Source organism: Sceloporus occidentalis, unplaced genomic scaffold (assembly GCF_023333645.1).
Source record: "Sceloporus occidentalis isolate IW3139 unplaced genomic scaffold, rSceOcc1.0.p SCAF_2, whole genome shotgun sequence".
Lineage (NCBI taxonomy): Eukaryota > Metazoa > Chordata > Lepidosauria > Squamata > Phrynosomatidae > Sceloporus > Sceloporus occidentalis.
Window position 1 is genome coordinate 190,835,127 of NW_028316982.1, and position 19,598 is coordinate 190,854,724.

Sequence of the window (19,598 nt, forward strand, 5' to 3'; positions counted from 1 at the left end):
GAAGAGTTTTACAATCAAGTCCTAGTTTAGTATATAATCTGTTGTTGCTTTAAAAATGGATTTAAATTGTGATTGTGCTTTCAGTAATCATTTATAATTACTCCCACAGTACCGAGAAAAGAGGTACATTGGCAAGGCACCTTTTTCTTTTGGTGGCTGGAAATATAATCCCTTTTAAGATTATATCAGGATTTTAGGAAACAATTGTTTCATTCTTCATTTGCTCCAAGGATAAGGCCTTGGAGCAACTTGGTAGAAATGATTATGAAGCACCAGTGCCTTGTCAGAAATACTGGGGCTCATCAGGGATTTAAGCAGATCAATTTTTTGTCTTCCTTTGCAGTCTCTCTCTCTCTCTGGCTTTATCCTCAATGAACAAATACGAACACATTGAATCTTAAATTGCTCTTAGCCAGTTATATACATAGAAACTTAGTACATCTATTGAATGTACACCCCCCCCCCCCGAATATACATGTTAGGAAACCAGGCATCTGAATTTCCTATGAGAACAAATTATAATGTTGCCGCATTGCCAGATTTTTTGGATTTTACCCAGACTGAAGCCAGACCATCTGCTGGCTGTTCACACTGTTACCTGGCCCAGATTGTCAACTTTTCAAAATAATAAAAGCAGGAACTCTCTCTACTCCTTAGAGAGCCAGCATGACGCAGTGGCTTGTGCATCAAACTATAATGGAAGGCAATGACAAACCTCCAGAAAACACCATGATAGGTTGTCTTAGGGTTGTCTTAGGTCAGAAATGCCTTGAAGGCACACAACACACACTGTAGTTCTTGGAAGATATGCATCACTGCTCAGTGGAAGGATTATTGTCTTTCAGTGTAGTTAACCTATGAGTAAAGACACTCCTATCATTGACATTTTCTGGGTATCAGAGACTTAAAGGTACAGTGACTCATCATTTCTGTACCACATTCATATGGACTTTGTGAAGTCATGCTGAGTATCATTCCTCCTAAAGGATTAACTCTTTAATACTTTCATAGGAATGCTACTTAGTGTGGCTGCAACAATGAGCATGTATGTGCTACAGACATCTGCAATCATTAAAGTGACAGTCCTGAGTTCTGAATGCTAGAAGAGGCCAAGCATGTCGTAGAAGTTATTTCCTGTCCTGTTTTGATTGACTAGCCAATAGTTTTTTGCATCATTTAAACCATGGGACAATCAAGGGGTTGGCAATTTTGCCTGCAATGTGAGTGGGATGTTAAAGTGTATTTACATGTCTGTGTAAAGGTTCCCCTTCACTGCCTTTGTCCTAGAGGCTACAATCCAACCCATAGCCACTTTTCCAGGCCCCAATAAATATTTTTATATATGAGTATAAATCTGAGCTGTGTGAAATGGTCCCAGGCTTTTATTTTTATGTTAAATGTTACTTTTAAATTGGGCCTAAATATTCATATTGTATTCCCTTGATTAAACTCATGGCCTATTGTATAAAAAGAGCCTATAAAGCTATCACAATATTTGCAGCCAGCAGTAGAATCTGTGGACTGGTAAGTGATCATTAACACGGAAGTCCAACATCAAGGCTGTAATGTCAGGGATGATGGGAGTTGTAGCTCTTCACCTCTGGCTCGAACTCACCACCTTGTTACTCACCGGCGCTGACCAGTTTTGGCCAGTGGTTAAAGCTTTGCTCTAAAGCAGCAGAGTTACAGAGAATAGGCTGAAGACCCTGACAAACTCTCCAAGCCTTCTCACTCTTGCTTCCACAGAAGTCTTCACACTTCTTCAGGATCCAGCTGGCTCTTGTATCTTCACTCAAGACACCAGACAACTCAGTAGTCTTATATAAAAGATCTACTTTATTCTACTATATACAGCTCCAAAACTATCCAATACAACTCCTCACTACTACCCACAAAATACATTAGGAATCATAGCCATTATTATAGTCCTTGGATCATACCACCCACTCTTGTCAGTATCCACCCAGTGGGCGTGTACATCCATTCTGATTGGTTCTCTTGTTTCTACCCAGAACTAATGATTTCATCATCTCAGCCTTGACCACTTAATAATTCTCAGGTGTTTTCAATTATCCACTTTACATTTCTGTCCTTGGCTTTCAGGACTTGCTAATTGCATTACCTTCTACATCTGTGTGGCTCTTAATTTGCTTCTGCTGAGTCACCCTGACTCTCACATACAAGTTTTATTTCATTCATTGTATGTCCCATGTTGCTTTTTCCTTAACATGTAAAGCAATGCAAGAGGAGATTATGTGAACCCCAATACAAGTGCCACAACCTTAGGAAACACTGCTAGTCTTTCCTCAAGCTGCTGTTTCTGTACTCTGCCTAAGAAGGGCTATAAGTCAACTTTTTTCCTCCTCTTAGTCTCTTTTTGGTATTGGCAACTTCAAAGTGGCATTTGTTCCAAAGGATATATAAAAAGCCATATAAACCTGCTTTTATGCTTCTCCTCAGGCCTTTGCCCTTACAAATACTTTTTCTTAGATTATGTGTGTTCTTTTTATTACAAATCTTGCTTTCTCAGGGCCCTCCTGTGACCTCAATGTCAGGCCCTTGCTCTTTCTGTTATGACCTCTTTTCTCAGAGATATGCTTGCTTTTGATCACAGCAGCAAGGGGACATCTTTCTGTCAATTCTTTTAGGTTGCCCTCAAATGCTTGTTATTCGGCAGAGAGTTCTGTATATGTTTCCCTCACTGTACTTCCACTCATTCTTTCTACCTACCCCAGAAATAAGCTAAACTTCATTCCATTGCTATGTAGCCTGTTGAATTGGTATGAAGGATCTATTGGTAGTGGGTAATGGGAGCTCAGGTCAGATAGAGATATATTCATATAAGACACTTTTATCCGATAGGTGTCATTCTTGTTCCCCAACAGCCTTTGTGCCCTAGTACAGAGATCTTCCCTTCCCAAAGAGGATATATTTCATTCCATTTTGGTGTAGTTTCTAGGGCTATCCAAAAGAGATTGGTTGCTATCTCTGCTGGTCATCTTTGGAAAGCAAAAACCTGGAGGGCTTATACACCTGTGACATTATAAGAAAGAGTAAACCCCAGATCAGCCCCATGGGCATTCTCCTTCCTACACCTCCTGGTCTCCTGCCCTGTGGAGGCAATTCCAGAGGCCAACCCTCTACCAGAGTAGGGTGTCAAGGTGTACACTAATTTAATATCTTCACTCCTCTCTCTTCTACTGCCAAAGACCTATTTATCGACACCAACTCAAGTCAATTGTCCAAGTCCCAATAGATACAGTATAGGGTATGGGGGGGAAAACAGGTACAGTAGAGCCTCGGGTTACGAAATTAATTCGTTCCGCGGCCGCTTTCGTAACCCGAACGGCTTTCGCAAGCCGAATCCCCATAGCCGCTAATGGGGAAAAGCCGCGATTTGGTGTAAAATCGCGCCGAAAAGCACCAAAAGTTTTTTCGGGACCCGAAAAAACTTTCGTAACCCGGATCAATAATTTCCTATGGGTTTTTTTCGGGTCCCGAAAAATTCGTAACCCGGGTATTTCGTATCCCGAGGTTCCACTGTAAAGGGGAAAAAATTAACAGGCCCAGAGACAAACAGTAATGCTCACACTGGACTGTGGGAGGGTGTGTGGGTTGCACAAATCAATAAGGACACAGTATGAGTGGGTGACAGGCTTACATAGCCTCAGCAATCACCCCCATCCCATGATACTACTTGGTCAATCAGGCCAAGCAGAAAGCCATCTGGATTCCCTTCATGGAGGCCAAGAAAAAGGCCCCCTCCCCACACCAGCTTTTGCTGCATGGTTGGTGGATGAAAAACAAAGGACACTCTATCACCAACATTTTTAAGTAGATAAAAGTATTATTGTATTACATCTTATCCTCTAGGTAGGGATCCCTAGTGGTGTTCAGGTTGTAAATCTGTGGATGCAAAAAATGTTAGGATCTTATGTCGGTGGATTCAGAAAATGGAATTGATCTCAACTTAGAGTCTGTATACAGTGTGAATGTGGTTCAGCTGGATAGTCACACACACACACACACACACACACACACACACACATCTTTAAAAAAGTTTTAGACCACAAATTTTTTTGCCACTCCACCCACCTGCATATACATAATTTGTCAAAAAGCCATTTAGAAGGGAAGCTTAGGAAGCCACTTAAAAAAGGAATTGTTACCTGTAAAATCAATTTATTCTTAATATCACATTCTACTTTTTTTTTTTTTTTTAAAGAAAATGAACTTTCTAAAGAACAGATTTGTTCCTTCTTGGCTATAAAATTCATGTTTGTTTTTGACAGCAATTACAATTCACTTGTTCAATAATACTATATTGTATTGCACAGCCGAAGCTTGTTATGCCCAGTGGCTACACCTACTTCATTCATTATTTGGTATAACAGCAGTGAAGCAATTCTAATACAACATCAGCACATAATCGCTTTTATTTAGGAAATAAAAAGTCATCATCTATTGGTTGGTGTTTCCCTGTTATATATCAAACAAGCAGCAAGAGCCCATTATCCTATATCCATGCCCTATTCCACTGCTACAATCCCTTAAATACAGTTTTGCTATTTACTTTCCTATAATCATAGTACAATAGGCCAAAGATATGGCTTTCAAACACTGGTTTTCAATTTCTCTTGCTGCTCTAAAGCTGTTTCAAGTAATTTTTCAAAGGAAAACATGCTTCTTAATGGCTGTCCAAGAGATAACCACCTTTCCCCCTCACTGCTGAGTTGAATGGTTTTTAGTTGCCATTTTTGAAGCATCTGTTGTGCTGTGGCTCCTTGTCTTTGTCACCATTTCAGTGCAGAGTTCATGGCTGTATATAATATCTACATGAGTGCTTGATCACTCCCAAATTCTTAGGGGGTTCACAGAAGGACATTCTGAAGAGTAAAATTCTTTAATAAGCAGTTATGCGCATCAGTTTTCTCCTATCCCAGTGGGACACAAATATAATAGTCTTTCTCAGTAATGCTATGCAGGCTGTGGATGGATTCAGCTCCATCTTTAAAAGCAGGCATTGTAATTAGAGATACCATAGCTGAGAACTAGCAACTCCATATATCCAGCTAAGAGATAATAACCAGCTGGAAACATCTGTGTTGAATATGGGAGGGGAAATTGTTGAAAGAAGCAGCTAGGCTGGAAAATATAGCCATTTTCCAATTGATAGCATTCTGTTGTTATTAAACCTTAGATTTTGTCTTTCCTTTTGCACCATCTTTTACCTTCTACCATCAATAATGTGCTAATCCCTTGTCCACAGTGAGTTGAAAGTAAATTTCCCAGTATGATTTCATGAAACAGTATTATCACTCTCATTTCATTGGCTTCCATAGATACATGCATAAGTGTATGCTGGGTTCATATGTACAGTCTTGACACACAGAGATGGGCAGCAAATGTAATGACAGAAGCAACTCCCTCAGAGATTGTTCATATGTTTACCCCCATAAAGATGCAAAGGAGAAGGCTGTTGGAGCCTGAAATCCTACTTAACAGCTTAGTAAAAATCTAATGGTATTTCTGCAGATATCTGACTTCTATAAACAGACTGAGCGCACACGCACACATACACACATGCACACACACATTTATTTATTATACCAATCTTTAATTGAAATTGACCTCCACATTCAAATTCTTCTTTTGTAGGCAATATGCCAACATTGTGCCCACTAACATCCAGGAACAAATTACGCCTCTTTCTCAATTAACACAATCCCTCCATGTTTTTTTTTTGGGGGGGGGGGGCTATTGTGAGGCCATAGCTCAGATGTTTTGTTCCTCTTTCACCTTTCTCATGTGGGTTGAAAATAAATTGCACAGTGTGACATTTGGGGAATTTTCCCAATTGAGTAAGAAGAGGGAGGAGTGAAGACAACTGTGTTCAACTGGTAGAGAGCTCAGTCCTGAATACCTGTTGATGGATTTGCCCGTCTTTGCTTTCCCTGTGTGAGGAAGTTAAATGAGGAACAATGTGATGAGTCCATAGCTCAGTCAGTTTTGCATCCCCATCCCCATTTGAAGGGAGCAGGAGCTAAGTGAGTCTGAATGCAAGCCTGTGTCGTTTCACTTCTAAAGCTTTGCTCTCACTTCACTCTCCCTTGCCTTCACTGTCCAGAGAAGTTTAGTGCTGATCAGAGAAGCTTCAGCTAGGTAAGCACTGAAGGGCTCATTATTGGTATGTAGAAGAGGAAGGATCAATATATGCTTTACCTGAAGGAATTCCTTCTTCTGCATAACCATTAAAGATTCTGGAACCCTGTCCTATTTTTCACCTGGCAACCCTAACTGAGTCCCAGTGACATGAGGACACATCCCAGATGTGCCAACCCTCTGGTCTTCAGAGTAGTGTAGGGCAGTGACAGCTGGCCCACCACACTGTAAAGTTTCTCTACTCTTGCTGAACAGGATCACTGCTTTTAGAAAAGCTATGTTGAGATTCTAACCATATCTCTTCATTGACTACAAATTGGGATCTATTTGTTCCTTGGGGCATGACAACTGAGCACTCCTCTCTCCTTCATCTCTTTCTCCCTCGTTTAATCCTGCCTGCATTAAGAACAATGTTTTATTGTTACTATGACTAAAATGTCAGCAATGACTACTTCTACTATTATAGGAACATCAATGTATGTGGTGCTGTACAACAATACTAGAGTCTAATGAGACATCTCTACCAAAGGTGAACAATCCTATTTGATTTTAACATCTTTCTTGTTGCATGTCACCCGAGTCTTTACGGAACTGACTCTCATGCATAAGCACTGCACGAAGCCCAGAAAAATTATCTCTTTACTGTTTATTCCAATATAAAACCCAACTTCCACAGTTCTTTTTCTCCCAGATCAGACCACTGCCAAAATATGCAGGAAAATGTTATTGCAGAATCCTGAGATGGTAAAGTCCTATATTATTCTCCTTTACTCTGCTCGAAGAGGCATAATAATTTCTGTCTTCTCCTCCCTCCCTCTTGCAGTACCTAGCACATCACTAAGAAAGATCTCTGCTGACCCCATTCCCTGTTGTGTTAATACTGTCAGCCAGATTTTATCATTTAAATGTCCACATATGAAATCCAACATATGCAAGTCTTAAGAAACACAATCCATGCTACCAACTCAAAGTTGTGCTGCATGTGTAAGGGAGGTCCCAGAAATGGCTTGAACAGGCCAGTGCTATGCAGATGGGAATAGGAAAAATCTTTAGTGACTCTATTACATTCTAATGGGACAATGCAAACAAACAGAAAATATCAGACAATATTGAGCAGGACTGTTCTTTGCTTCAGGCTTTTCCATGTAGGAAAGTGGTATCACAAAATATGCTAATTTACATTCTCCCATTCTTCCATTCACTCCAGTGGGAACAAGTAAAGCATAATGCCTCTTGTATGCAAAGCACCTTCAGAAGCACCGGATCTTTCAAGATTTAATACAAGTTTTACATTCTTCTCCTCCACACATCCAGCTATTCTTCTGCTACTTTCATGAACAAGTTCCTATAATTACTCAAGCCAATGCATTTTTGAATAAGAAATTATTTAGAGTAGCAAAAAGCCTGGAAACAAGGAATGTTACCCCCCCCCCAAAAGGGGGGGGGGGTAGATTATTGTTGAACTCTTAAGCCTATCAGACAACACCAGACATGTCTCAACTATACTATCTAAACACTACAGGCATGAAGCTTATAGCATTCAAGGATGGGGGAGGAGATCTTGTCCCTAGCCCCTGGGATGTTTCAGACTTCCAATTTCCAAATGTCAGCATGACCAGTCATAAATTATTACAGGACTGGTAGTCCAAAACATCTGAAGGGGCAAGCGTTTTCCCCTCCCCAATATATCTGAATGCTCTGCCATCAAAATAATAATAATAATAAAAAACCCTGAACATAAAATACCAGATAGAACTGATATCTCCTTTTCTATGTTATCTGTTCAGAAACATTATTATTATTATTATTATTATTATTATTATTATTCACAAAATGTCACCTGTACAACTGGGGAATGTGGTACTGTATTCAGCATACAAGTTTGTCACCTCATCTACTTTTTTACAAAAAAATAGGTTTTGAAGACCTTAGTGGGCGGGGGAGTCTTAGGTCTCTGTTTAATTGCATGGGTTTCTGAATCAAGGTGTCAAATTACCATGATACTTAACTGTTGGGTTATGCAACTGTTAATAGCAGTGTCTTTTTGAAAGTTAAACAAAGAGAAGAAATCAGCTGTCGTCTTTGAAAAGACTGCCTATATAGGGGGTGAAAGGCCTAAGAAGCACAGTGCAAATTAGCAACATTAATAAAAAAAGAGCAGTTACTTACTAGAAAGGAAGTGCTGGGAAGTAGGACCAAAATCTCGGTGCGCCTCATGCAACTGTCTGATTCGCTCTTCAATGGTCACCTGGGTAAAGGGGGAAATAATCACAATATGATTACTTCTACTCCAGTCTAAAATTTCAGAATTAATTCTTTAGACATGGAAAAGAAAGTATTTGGTTACAATCGTGCATGCTGTTACATTCACGTATTCAGTGTTAAAGACATGAATACCAGACAGGCATGTATAATGACATACATGATTTCCACTATAGGTATTTCAGATTAGATTTTGGAGCAAGATCACCCTTGCCACACACACACAGAGCCAGAGAACAGCATTCACTAGAACCAGATTTGAACAACTGAACTCCATGGTAAGAACAGGGCGATTCCAAAAAATACCTTACCACAAAAGAATATGTATTTGTGGCGCGTCAGCTGTAGAGGACATTACACATATCCTGTTCGATTGTTGTCTATATGATAAGGAGAGATCCCATTACTTACAACCATTTTTGGTCCACATGACCAACTGGGATCCCACTGTCAAATTGTCCCATCTCATTTCTGGAGAGAATTTACACCTAGTGCGATGTACTGCAAAATTTATTGTAAAAGCTGCTTATTTAAGAGATCAATTTATCATACAAAATGGGGTCTCATGGCATTTTAATACCTTATTGATTTCCTCTACTCTGTTTTAGGTGGTTTGTCGTATTATAGTCTAATGTATTTTGCACCTTATTTCATTATATTTGCTTTTATTTAGCTAGTATTGGTTTTAACTCTAACTCTTGTCGTAATTTTATATGAGCTTTTAGATGTGACCAAGTTTTATTTTTGTATGTATTTGACATTCGGATTTTGTATTTTGTATTTTGCAATTTGTATTGTGCATTTCTTGATACGGTCAGCTGACTAATCAATAAACTTGTTCTTGTTGTCAGCGATCATAGCACTATTGTACAATTTTCCTGTCAGGGGTTTGCAGGGGTTGGGCCAGGAGAACATACTTAGGGCTGGAACAGATGGTCCTGAAGGGGAAGCTTGACACTGCCCCCTTTGAATGTTGGGTTGGGCTGTGGCAACCACATGCCATGCTCCCAACCCAGCTTTTTTCTGACATAAAAAGAAGTGGCAAAATGCTGCTCCTTTTTTGAGCCAGCAAAAAGCTGGTTTTTCTGCTGTGGCAGCTTTGTGGAACTCCTGCAGTGTGCAGCATATAAATGCAGTGTTGCTGGAATGCCGCAAAGCTGCCCGCTGTGTCATCGGGCAGATGGAGTGGTGCCAGCTTGGGGGCAGAATCAGAGCATGCAGCAGCTAAATCCCCAAGCCAGCGCAAAGAGGTGGTCTGTTTCACCCCTTAGTTAGAAGTAACTTAGAGGTTGCTGCATACAGTCTCACTTATACAAGTGATATATTGTATATACTTATGTATAAGTCTAGAAATATTAATCGAATGATTGACTCAAAAAACTTGGGTTGATTTATCCACAAGTCACTGTAAGTACAGTGGGACCTTGTTATCTGCTGGGGTTTGGTTCCAGGATCCCCCGCAGATTACAAAATCCATGGATGCTCAAGTCCCATTACATATAATAGCAGAGCAAAATGGTGTCCCTTATATAAAATAGAAAATCAATATTTGCTGTTTGGAATTTATACTTTTTTTTGAATATTTTCAAGCTGTGAATGTTTGAATCCATGGATAAAAAAAATTTGTGGATAAGGAGGGCTGACTGTACTGTACCTTAAATCTTATCAAAAAAAGGAACCATCCCCTTCTCTAAGTAGAGCGGTGAAAATCATGAGTTTAGTTGATCCTGGGAGCACCTAAAAGTACATGCCCCCAAGTTTTAACCTTGAATTATCTATGGGTCATATCAAAATACATAATTTTGGCCCCAAAATCTGCCCTGAACTTATACATGAAGTTGACTTATAGTTGAGTGCATATAGTAAATAAGATGGATCCAGTCTCACATTTGTTAGTATAGATTGTATTGCATGTTTTGGCTGCACATATGCTATTTATTGATGTACAGAGAGACAGAAGTTGTTGGTATGGTTGGCATGAACAAGATATTGTTTTTGATATGGTAAGCAAAGTAGAAACTGATGAAGTAAATATGCAGCTTTTTATTTTAATACAGCTTTTGGTGCTGTTGATCACTGCACACCTCTTGACTCTTTGAAACTGCTGTGTTTTCAGGGGGAAAAGTTATTTCATGCTCTTAACTCACTCCTTCCAGTTCTTCTCCTTTTCCATTTGTGTTAACGGATTTCTTTGCTGTTATATTCTTGTCCTTATCTTTATCAATTTCCCTCCATTTCAGGCATTATTCGCTCATTCCAGTTTCCTTTTCTGTCTTTCCTTTATTATGATCTTTAATTTTATTCCTCTTCCCATTGTCTTACCTTTTTTAAGCTACTGTTATTGCCAGCTATTTCATTATTTCTTTCTTTGCTTATGATCTTTAATTTTATTTCCCTTGTTTGTCTTACCTTTTTTTAGCTACTATTATTGCCATTTTTTCATTATGTCTTCTTTTTCATTATGTCTCATCAGTTTAAATAAAGTCTCTCAAATCAAACTCCTCAACTACCTTCCTCATTCATATCCTTTTTTGCTATCATTATTCCTCCTTTAAAAAATTGTTATTATTCTGAATGCTAAGTTAGGCATGACAAAGATTGCTGAACACTATGTTTGCTCTTATATTATTTAAATCATTGTTGTGAATGGAGAGAGCCAGTGTGGCATAGTGGTTTGAGTGTTGGACTACAAATCTGGGGATGAGGGTTCGATCCCTAGCTCAGTCATGAAACTCACTGGGTGACCAGTGCAAGTCATATGTTCTTAGCCTCCAAGGATGACAATGGCAAACCTCCTATGAACCAATATTGCCAAGAAAACCCCATGATAGATAGGGTTGCCTTAGGGTCACTATAAGCCAGAAATGACTTGAAGGCACACCACACAGAGTTAACCGTCACTTTCCAGATTTCTTATCCTCACAATTGCTATCAATTCTGGCAAGCACAGCCAATGATTAATGAGATTCTAAGATTTTGTGTCATGTTGGATTTTTAGCAAAAAGATACAGCCTTACTAGGAATTGGGCTGTTCAAACTGAGGTTCACATTAAAAAACTGCTACAAAGGATAAAGAATGTTTAAATCAAAATAAAGCAAATGTTAGACTTTCAGATATAAGCTGCAAGACTGCACTCAACAGCACAAGTTTAAGGCTGCTGGCTATAAGCTAATGGGGCCTCTTAATACATGGTCCTTCCAGTTCAGTGGCACTTAACAAATTGTAATTTGATGGCAGGAAAGGCCACAAATGAGTATGCTGGAAAAACATCAAAAATGGCAGGTGCCTGTGTTAATCTTTGGACAGCTGACATTGAATCCAGTAGGATTATGTACAAGTAATTGAGAACAGATTTGAATCCACACACCAGTATGTGAGTGTTTTTTTTTTTAACTTTTCAAAAAAATAAAATAAAAATGTGTCAACTGCTAAATATGTTGTGTATGTGTACGCTAATACATGTTCATATATTCAACTAACATGTACTGCAATTCTGAATGACAAGATGGACCATCCCTCTTATCCAACAGGATAACGTTGGGAAAGAAATAACCACTTCTGTCTCTAATTTGTTTCTCGATTTTTTTACAAGGTCATTTGTTTTTATTAGAAACATTTATTTAAACATTTATAAGTACAGTGGCCCCTCCCCTTATGCGGAGGATCCTCAGGTGAAGCTCCTATTGCTATCCCGGGCTTTTCTTGTCAAGTTTCTTCAGACAGGGGTTGCCACTGCCATCCTCTGAGGCTGAAAGTGTGTGACTTGCCCAAGGCCACCCAGCTGGCTTACATGGATGAGCTGAAATCCAAACTCTGATCTCCAGAGTCATAGTCCAATGCTCAAACCAATACACTATGCTGACCACATGATTTATACCATGTACACTATGCTAGTATATGCACAACCTGAAATGTAACAATTTTTACTTCTACTTTATGAATGTCTTTTGCAAATTTTCATTATCAACCTTCAAAGAAAATCTCTATTACTCTACAAAAGAATACAGTTCTTCCCTATTCAATCTTCAGTCCAGTCATGTTAGTTCTACAATGTGTAAGAATCATCCATGGGTGAAATGGAGAGTGAGCATATATTCCTCGGAGTTTATCAAATGGGAGGAATTTCTCTTAAATTCGAATGAAAAGAAAGTGGGGCCAGAATGCATTCACTTAAAGTAGCTAGTTTTGCGCAATTATGTGAATACGCATTGCGTTTGAACTGGCTCCCCATTGCCCAAAAATAGCATGCCATTGCACGAATTTGCATGTGGTAGTCTATCACACAATAACGTGAAACCACATGATTGCGTTCGGACTGACTTCCCATTGCTCGGATTTGTGTGTAGTGGGTTATCACGCAATAATGTGAAACCCCATGATTGTGTTCAGATTGCCATCGGATTATACTTCCAATTCCCCTTGTCTGATAAACTCCCTTGATTTACTTTGAGCAGACCTCAACCTCTGATTTCTAACTCACAGCAACTCTAAATGTGAAGAAATCCAACATTTCCCAAGTGAATTTTTTTGATGGTATCTGAAGTAACATACACCACTGTATGTGCTCTCATTCAGGCCTTATGATCTTCAGGGAAACTCTTCTCTGGGTCTCACTACTTTTGCAGGCACACTCAGAGTGAACACAGGAGAGGGCACTTTCAACTGCTGCTCTCTGGCTTAGGAACTCCCTATCTAAGAAGGCAAGCAGACTTCCCTCCTTGGTGTCCTTCCACTGACAAATGAAAAATTTCCTGTTTAACAGGCTCCAAGTAACTGACTTCAAGGCATTTCAGTCATCACACCACTACCTTTTGCCTTTTTAATGGATTTCATGTAGTTTTAATTATATGCATAATTTAATTGCATTTTAACAACATTTTTGTATGGCTTTACTTACGTCTTTCTATGTACTTTTATCTGAATTTGTTTACATTTTTGTAAGCAGCCTTGGTCCCTAGTTTTGGATAAACGCAGAATATGAATGAGTGAACTAAACATTTCACCAAATAACATTGTCTTATGCTGTTTATAAAAATTAATCCAAACAGAAGTGGCTGCTCAGAACAATGCTTCCTTTGGGCTTTCTAGATTATTTTGAGCAGGAGAACCCTGAACGATTCTCATTTTTTTCTCTTGAGGCCTGGATGTCATGGAGGAAGACTGAATGGTAGAATGCTCCTTCAGTTTTTACACAATGGATGTTTGTGTTGTGTGTCGTGTGTGCACATGATCTAATTTTGAATTTATTTAAAAAACCTAGTGCAGAGGGTAAATTACATTGAAAAAGAGGCACTTTGATTCTGGTTTTGACAAAACTAGTTCTGCTTGTATAGTTAAACCTAGGAGCTTATCCCATAGCATTTTAATTTAGCTTACCTCTATGCAGTTTAAATTCAAGTGGCATCCTGATATTATCAGACTTCTTTGCTGCCTAATTTGCCATCTGAATACAGCCTGGGTTCATCCCCACTTCCAGGAGTGCTCTGCCGGCCATTTTCTCAAGCCGGAAAACTCCCAGATCCAAAAGGAGCTGGGAAGAGCAGTTCTGAAAGTGGGGATGGACCAAGGATGTATTCGGGCAGCAAATTAGGCAGCAAAAACCATCTGATAAAATCAGGATGCTGCCCGAATTAAGATTTAATCCAGATAGAGGTAAACCAATGGGATAAGCACCTTAGTGTATGTGTGTGTTCAACTCACTTTGATGTTTATAGAATCACAGAATCATAGAATCATAGAATAATATAGTTGGAAGAGACTGCAAGGGCCATCCAGTCTAACCCCCTGCCATGCAGGAAATCCAAATCAAAGCATTCCCGAAAGATGGCCATCCAGCCTCTGTTTAAAGACCTCCAAGGAGGGAGATTCTACTACACTCCGAGGGAGTGTGTTCCACTGCCGGACAGCCCTAACTGTCAGAAAGTTCTTCCTAATGTTGAGATGAAATCTCTTTTGCTGTAGTTTGCATCCATTGTTCCGGGTCCTAGTCTCTGGAGCAGCAGAAAACAAGCTTGCTCCCTCCTCAATATGACATCCCATCAAATATTTAAACAGGGCTATCATATCACCTCTTAACCTTCTCTTCTCCAGGCTAAACATCCTCAGCTCCCTTAGTCGTTCCTCATAGGGCATGGCTTCCAGACCCTTTACCATTTTAGTCGCTCTCCTTTGGACATGCTCCAGTTTCTCCACATCCTTTTTAAATTGTGGTGCCCAAAACTGGACACAATATTCCAGGTGGGGTCTGACCAGAGCAGAACATAGTAGCACTATTACTTCCCTTGTTCTAGACACTATACTTTTATTGATGCAGCCCAAAATTGCATTGGCCTTTTTAGCTGCTGCATCGCACTGTTGACTCATGTTCAACTTGTGGTCTCCTTGGATTCCCAGATCCCTTTCACATGAAGTTTCATTCAGCCAGGTGTCACCCATCCTGTATCTGTGCATTTCATTTTTCCGCCCTAAGTGCAGTGCCTTACATTTCCCCGTGTTGAATTTCATTTTGTTAGCTTTGGCCCAGCTTTCTAGTCTATTCAGGTCATTTTGAATTTTGGTCCTGTCCTCTGGGGTATTAGCTACTCCCCCTAATTTGGTGTCATCTGCAAATTTGATAAGTACGCCCCCAATTTTGTCATCCAAGTCACTGATAAAGATGTTGAATAGCACCGGGCCCAGGACAGAGCCCTGTGGGACCCCACTGGTCACTTCTCTCTAGGATGAAAAGGAGCCTTTGTTGAGCACCCTTTGGGTTCGCCCAGTCAACCAATTACAAATCCATGTAACAGTTGCCTTGTGTAGCCCACATTTTGCAAGCTTGTTTTCAAGAATGTCATGGGGAACTTTGCAAAGGCCTTACTGAAATCAAGAAATACTATATCCACAGCATTCCCTTCATCTAGCAGTGTCAGTTTATAGTGACTCCATTAATTTTTCATCATATTTTCTTAGGCAAGAAATACTCAGGGATGGTTTTGTAAGTTCCTTCCTCTGAAATATAGCCTACAGCAGCTCGTATCCATTGATGGTCCCCCATATTAAGTGCTAACCAGGGCTTACCCTGCTTAGCTTTCAATATCAGATGTGATATGTTGCCTTTAAGTTATTTAGAAAAAGTTTAGGAGAGGAATCAATCCACTCTGACCCCAGAGAATTACACTCTCGTGTATCTGGAGGAAGTGTCAATATGTGCCTCAAATTGCATCAATATCATTATAACAAAAGTTTACTTACAATGTCAATGGCAACACATTCTAGGATAGTTTTCTTTTTTGGATTTTGGACCTGTCAAATCTGTTATACTGCACTTAGCATGCTTTAGAGTTATCTCTTAACCTAATACTCTGGTTAAAATTAGACTTCCTTTGATTTGTAAATTTCTAGCATGCTCACCTGTTCACTGCCTTCTTCAGGAGAAAAGAAAGAAAAATCCAGACAAAATGGCTTCTAAAAATGTAGCTAATCACATAGAATTCCCTCTTCTGGTTTGTATGAGTGTAGCTTTTTGCTAAAGACATAAATCTGTGTACGTGCATCTCTTTTCCCTTTAGTTTGAGGACTTTCAATAAATGCATTTTTCACAGACTCATATCAATATAAAGGAGCAGACACATGCTTCACATAATGAGACTCTAACAAAGGCTCTCTTTATGCTCCTACAGTAATGCACCAGATTTCACTCCCTCTCCGACCTTTATCTGTGTCTTTCAGCATTTCCTGATTTATAACCCTGGGGGCCAGACCATTTCCCTAAAGTGAGATAATTTAATTAGTTTCACACAGCAATTCCCAAATACTTCTCAGGATACTATGGACAGAATGGCCAAGAAACTCATTAGAAAGCTGAATGTGTTTTGTTAGAGTCTTTTTGTATATGCTGGTTTAGCTGAAAACACAAGAACTTCTCAACAATATTTTTAAAAGGTTTTACATGGAACAGTCCATACATATCTGTCAAATCAGTGGTAGTGTACACATTCCTGAATAAAGAGGAGGAAGAGTTAAGAGTTTCTTAATTTTTTATGCTTGCTGCCTTTCCTATACACATTGACTTTCTCATCTTCATTTTATAAAATTGCTTTTTATTACTAGTGGTAAAAAAGATCCCCCCAATGCTTATGCAAACAAATAGCTTCCTTTCTTACCACTATTATTAAACTAAATTACACTGCCATTAGGATGAGTCTACAATTTCATAAGCTATTTTGAATGATGCTTATTAATTCTCTGCTATGAGGAAGAAAAATCACATATCCACATTCTTGCTGCTTTGTTGTTATCTCTGTTCCTGTCTACAGTGAAAGAAAAATTGCATATTTTCCTCTCCTTGAATAAAACTCAGTTAACACTTCATCTGATATATGGTACCATAAGCAAATATTTTAACTGGCTGTACATCCTTCAGGTTGTGAAATTATTTTATTTCTTTTTTTATGACAACAATTAAGAGATCGGGGTGAGGGGTCTGGCACACTACTGTGAGGAAATTTATAATCTACCTTTAAGGTTACTACTTATAACAATTTACATACAATCTGTAACCAGCAGGAAAGTTGTTGAAGTCATATTAATGTACTGAACTAGTTGCATTCAAGTGCCAGCAGTGAAATATAAAATTAATACAACCACATACATGTCAGTATACTTCCCATTGTGTTCAATGAAGATTATTCTCAGGTAGGTGTACATACATCCACCTAGATACCGTAAAGACATCAGAACCTGCCTAATCTTGCAAGCTAAGCAGGGTGAGCTCTAGTTAGTAATTGAGTGGGAGATCACTAATGAATACCAGGTGCTATAGGCTATATTTCAGAGGAAGGAACGTGCAAAACCATCACTGAGTATTTCATGCATAAGAAAATCCTAAGAAAAATTAATGGGGTTGCCATAAGCTGACAGGCAACTTGGCACATACACATGAACACAGATCTATGTATAGTGGCAACCTCAATGTATCTGTTCATTTGGTCTGTCACTGGAGAAGAACTTAACAGATTGTATTTACAAGCATGCATACATCATATCTTTTAAGAAAACAAATATCTTCCGCTACATTACCCAATATCCACAGTATTTCTAAACCTTTTAAAGCAACCCAGGAATGCTAACTCCTGCAAAATCAGCTGGAATGTTATTCTACATCTCCATCATCTGATTTTGAAAAGCTTCTTTCTTTTCTCCCATGGGGTGTAGAACTGACAGATGACAAACACTATGTTGCTGTTCTTTATATAAATACATAAGAGGGAAAAATGTAAGGCATACTTTTTAATACATTGAAAAATCTGGGCTAGTGACTATGCATTGCTTTCTGTTTCCTGAATATCAGAATGTAAGAAAGAACTGGAAGAAACATGTCCTCAACTACTAGGAATGTAAGGCAGAACTGGAAGAAACATGCTCTGAACTACTAAAAATGGGCACAGGATAGCCCATTGTTTATGAACAATCATTATGCAAACTTAACAATTCCTTGGCCTCCGAGCCGTAGAACACTGGATGACTGGTCTAATACATCAGTAGAAAAATGAGGTGTTCACAAAGTTTAATATTATGGAAAATGTAACAAACCTGTTAACATGAAGCTTGAGAAAACATAAGTAATGTGACATATCACCTGCTGGTGCAATTCTTTTGCATACAATCACCTGGAGTTCTAGAATAATTACTATAGGTGCAGAATTGCATTTTGCACAATCAACAAAGGGGTTGTACAAACAGCCGCCCCTTCTTTAGCCAGATCAGTGCTGCAACAACCGCACACTGCGACCATGATCTGGCCTTTCCAGAGTGCAATAGCCACAGTGGCATGGCTATACGGTGTTCCTTTGGGGTGTGCATCATGTGGATGCGACACCCTGGCTCTGCCCCAGGCCAGCCTTAATGGCCGGTCTGAAAAGCCCCCAAGTTCTTTTTTTGGGAATCTCTCTGTGTGTGTGTGTGTGTGTGTTGGGGGGGGGAGGAAGGGTGGAAAAATGATAGAGTTGGCAACTGTAGTAGAAACTTGACCCTTTCAGGATCAAGAATGTAAGTATTAGTGAACTGAAGACAGCAGTTTATATAATGAAATGCCTGTCCAGATGTCAGCATTAATGCTGACCCCAAAGCAAATGTACACTTTAACATTTATAGCAGTTCTGGAAAGTGCTTCCAACAACAACATAAGACAACATACAGCAAATCACAGAAGTATACTTGCTATTTGATGTTCTTTTTTGTTGCCTGTTTTATTGAACCTTTTCCTGTATTGCTATGTATTTTATATGTATTATCCTATTATTTCTTAGATTGTATGCCATAGGCAGGTTTACTCTTTTATATTTATTGTTTTTATATACAGCACTGTGCAAATCTACAGCGCTAGATAAATAAAGAATAATAATAAATAATAGTAAGCCAATCATAAAAAAGCATTTATTAAGCCTTAATGGAAAATTATTGGGAAAGCAACAGGTAAAGCCTATTCATGTTGAACCTTTCCTTTACACTTCAGTTTTTGGCTGTTATTAGTAGAATGTGCCAGAGGAAATGGCCAGAATGTTCTGAAATTACTTAAGCTGATTTTCATTGAGCTGATTCCTATGAGCTTAATAACTCTGTAGAGTCTAAAATCTTTCCTAATTCAGGGTATTTTTCTTTCAGCCTGGCTTTCCTGTACTTTGTCACTCTCTGACCTGTACACATCACAGCACACACTGAGACTATTTATTCAGCAAGACTAATTTATCCTTTAGTGGTTGATTTGATGTGAGAAATAGGGAGGAAAAATAGTCTGTTCTTACCTCAGGTTTCTGTCCAATGGTCATGGTTAAGGAAAGAATCTGTTTTTAAGTGTTGCTTCCAACCTGGAGACTGTACACTATAGCTCTGTGGATGTATGTATGTGAGATGCTTTGACTTGCCTTTGGGATAGGATATCACTAGGCTAGTCAAGAAGGTGCTTCCAGATAGGTTTATCTCTATGGCTACCATGGCTTATATTATCACCATAGTCTATTTTTTGAAATACACAGTCATACAAATCAGAGCCAAATTCAGTGTGAAATTATTAACACTTTTTAAAAGTGTGCTTAACTATCTACTTCCAGCAGATCAAAAGAAACCCGACAGTGGGGACCCATTCTGGAATGAGCTTCGATCTGGACTTGGGACCCAGGCTACTTTCCCACTG

The 19,598-nt window shown here is 39.1% G+C and overlaps 1 protein-coding gene across 9 annotated transcripts in view; it reads right to left on the reverse strand.

Moving 5' to 3' along the window:
- The window catches only part of LOC149319486 (dystrophin-like), a 1,434,671-nt gene that overhangs the window by 160,303 nt on the left and 1,254,770 nt on the right, over window positions 1-19,598 (reverse strand). For all 9 annotated transcript variants that reach the window (XM_089511816.1, XM_089511819.1, XM_089511811.1 and 6 more), the window contains one exon: window positions 8,332-8,410. In XM_089511816.1, the coding sequence (XP_089367942.1) occupies window positions 8,332-8,410 (79 nt within the window). The remainder of the gene's footprint in view (window positions 1-8,331; window positions 8,411-19,598) is intronic.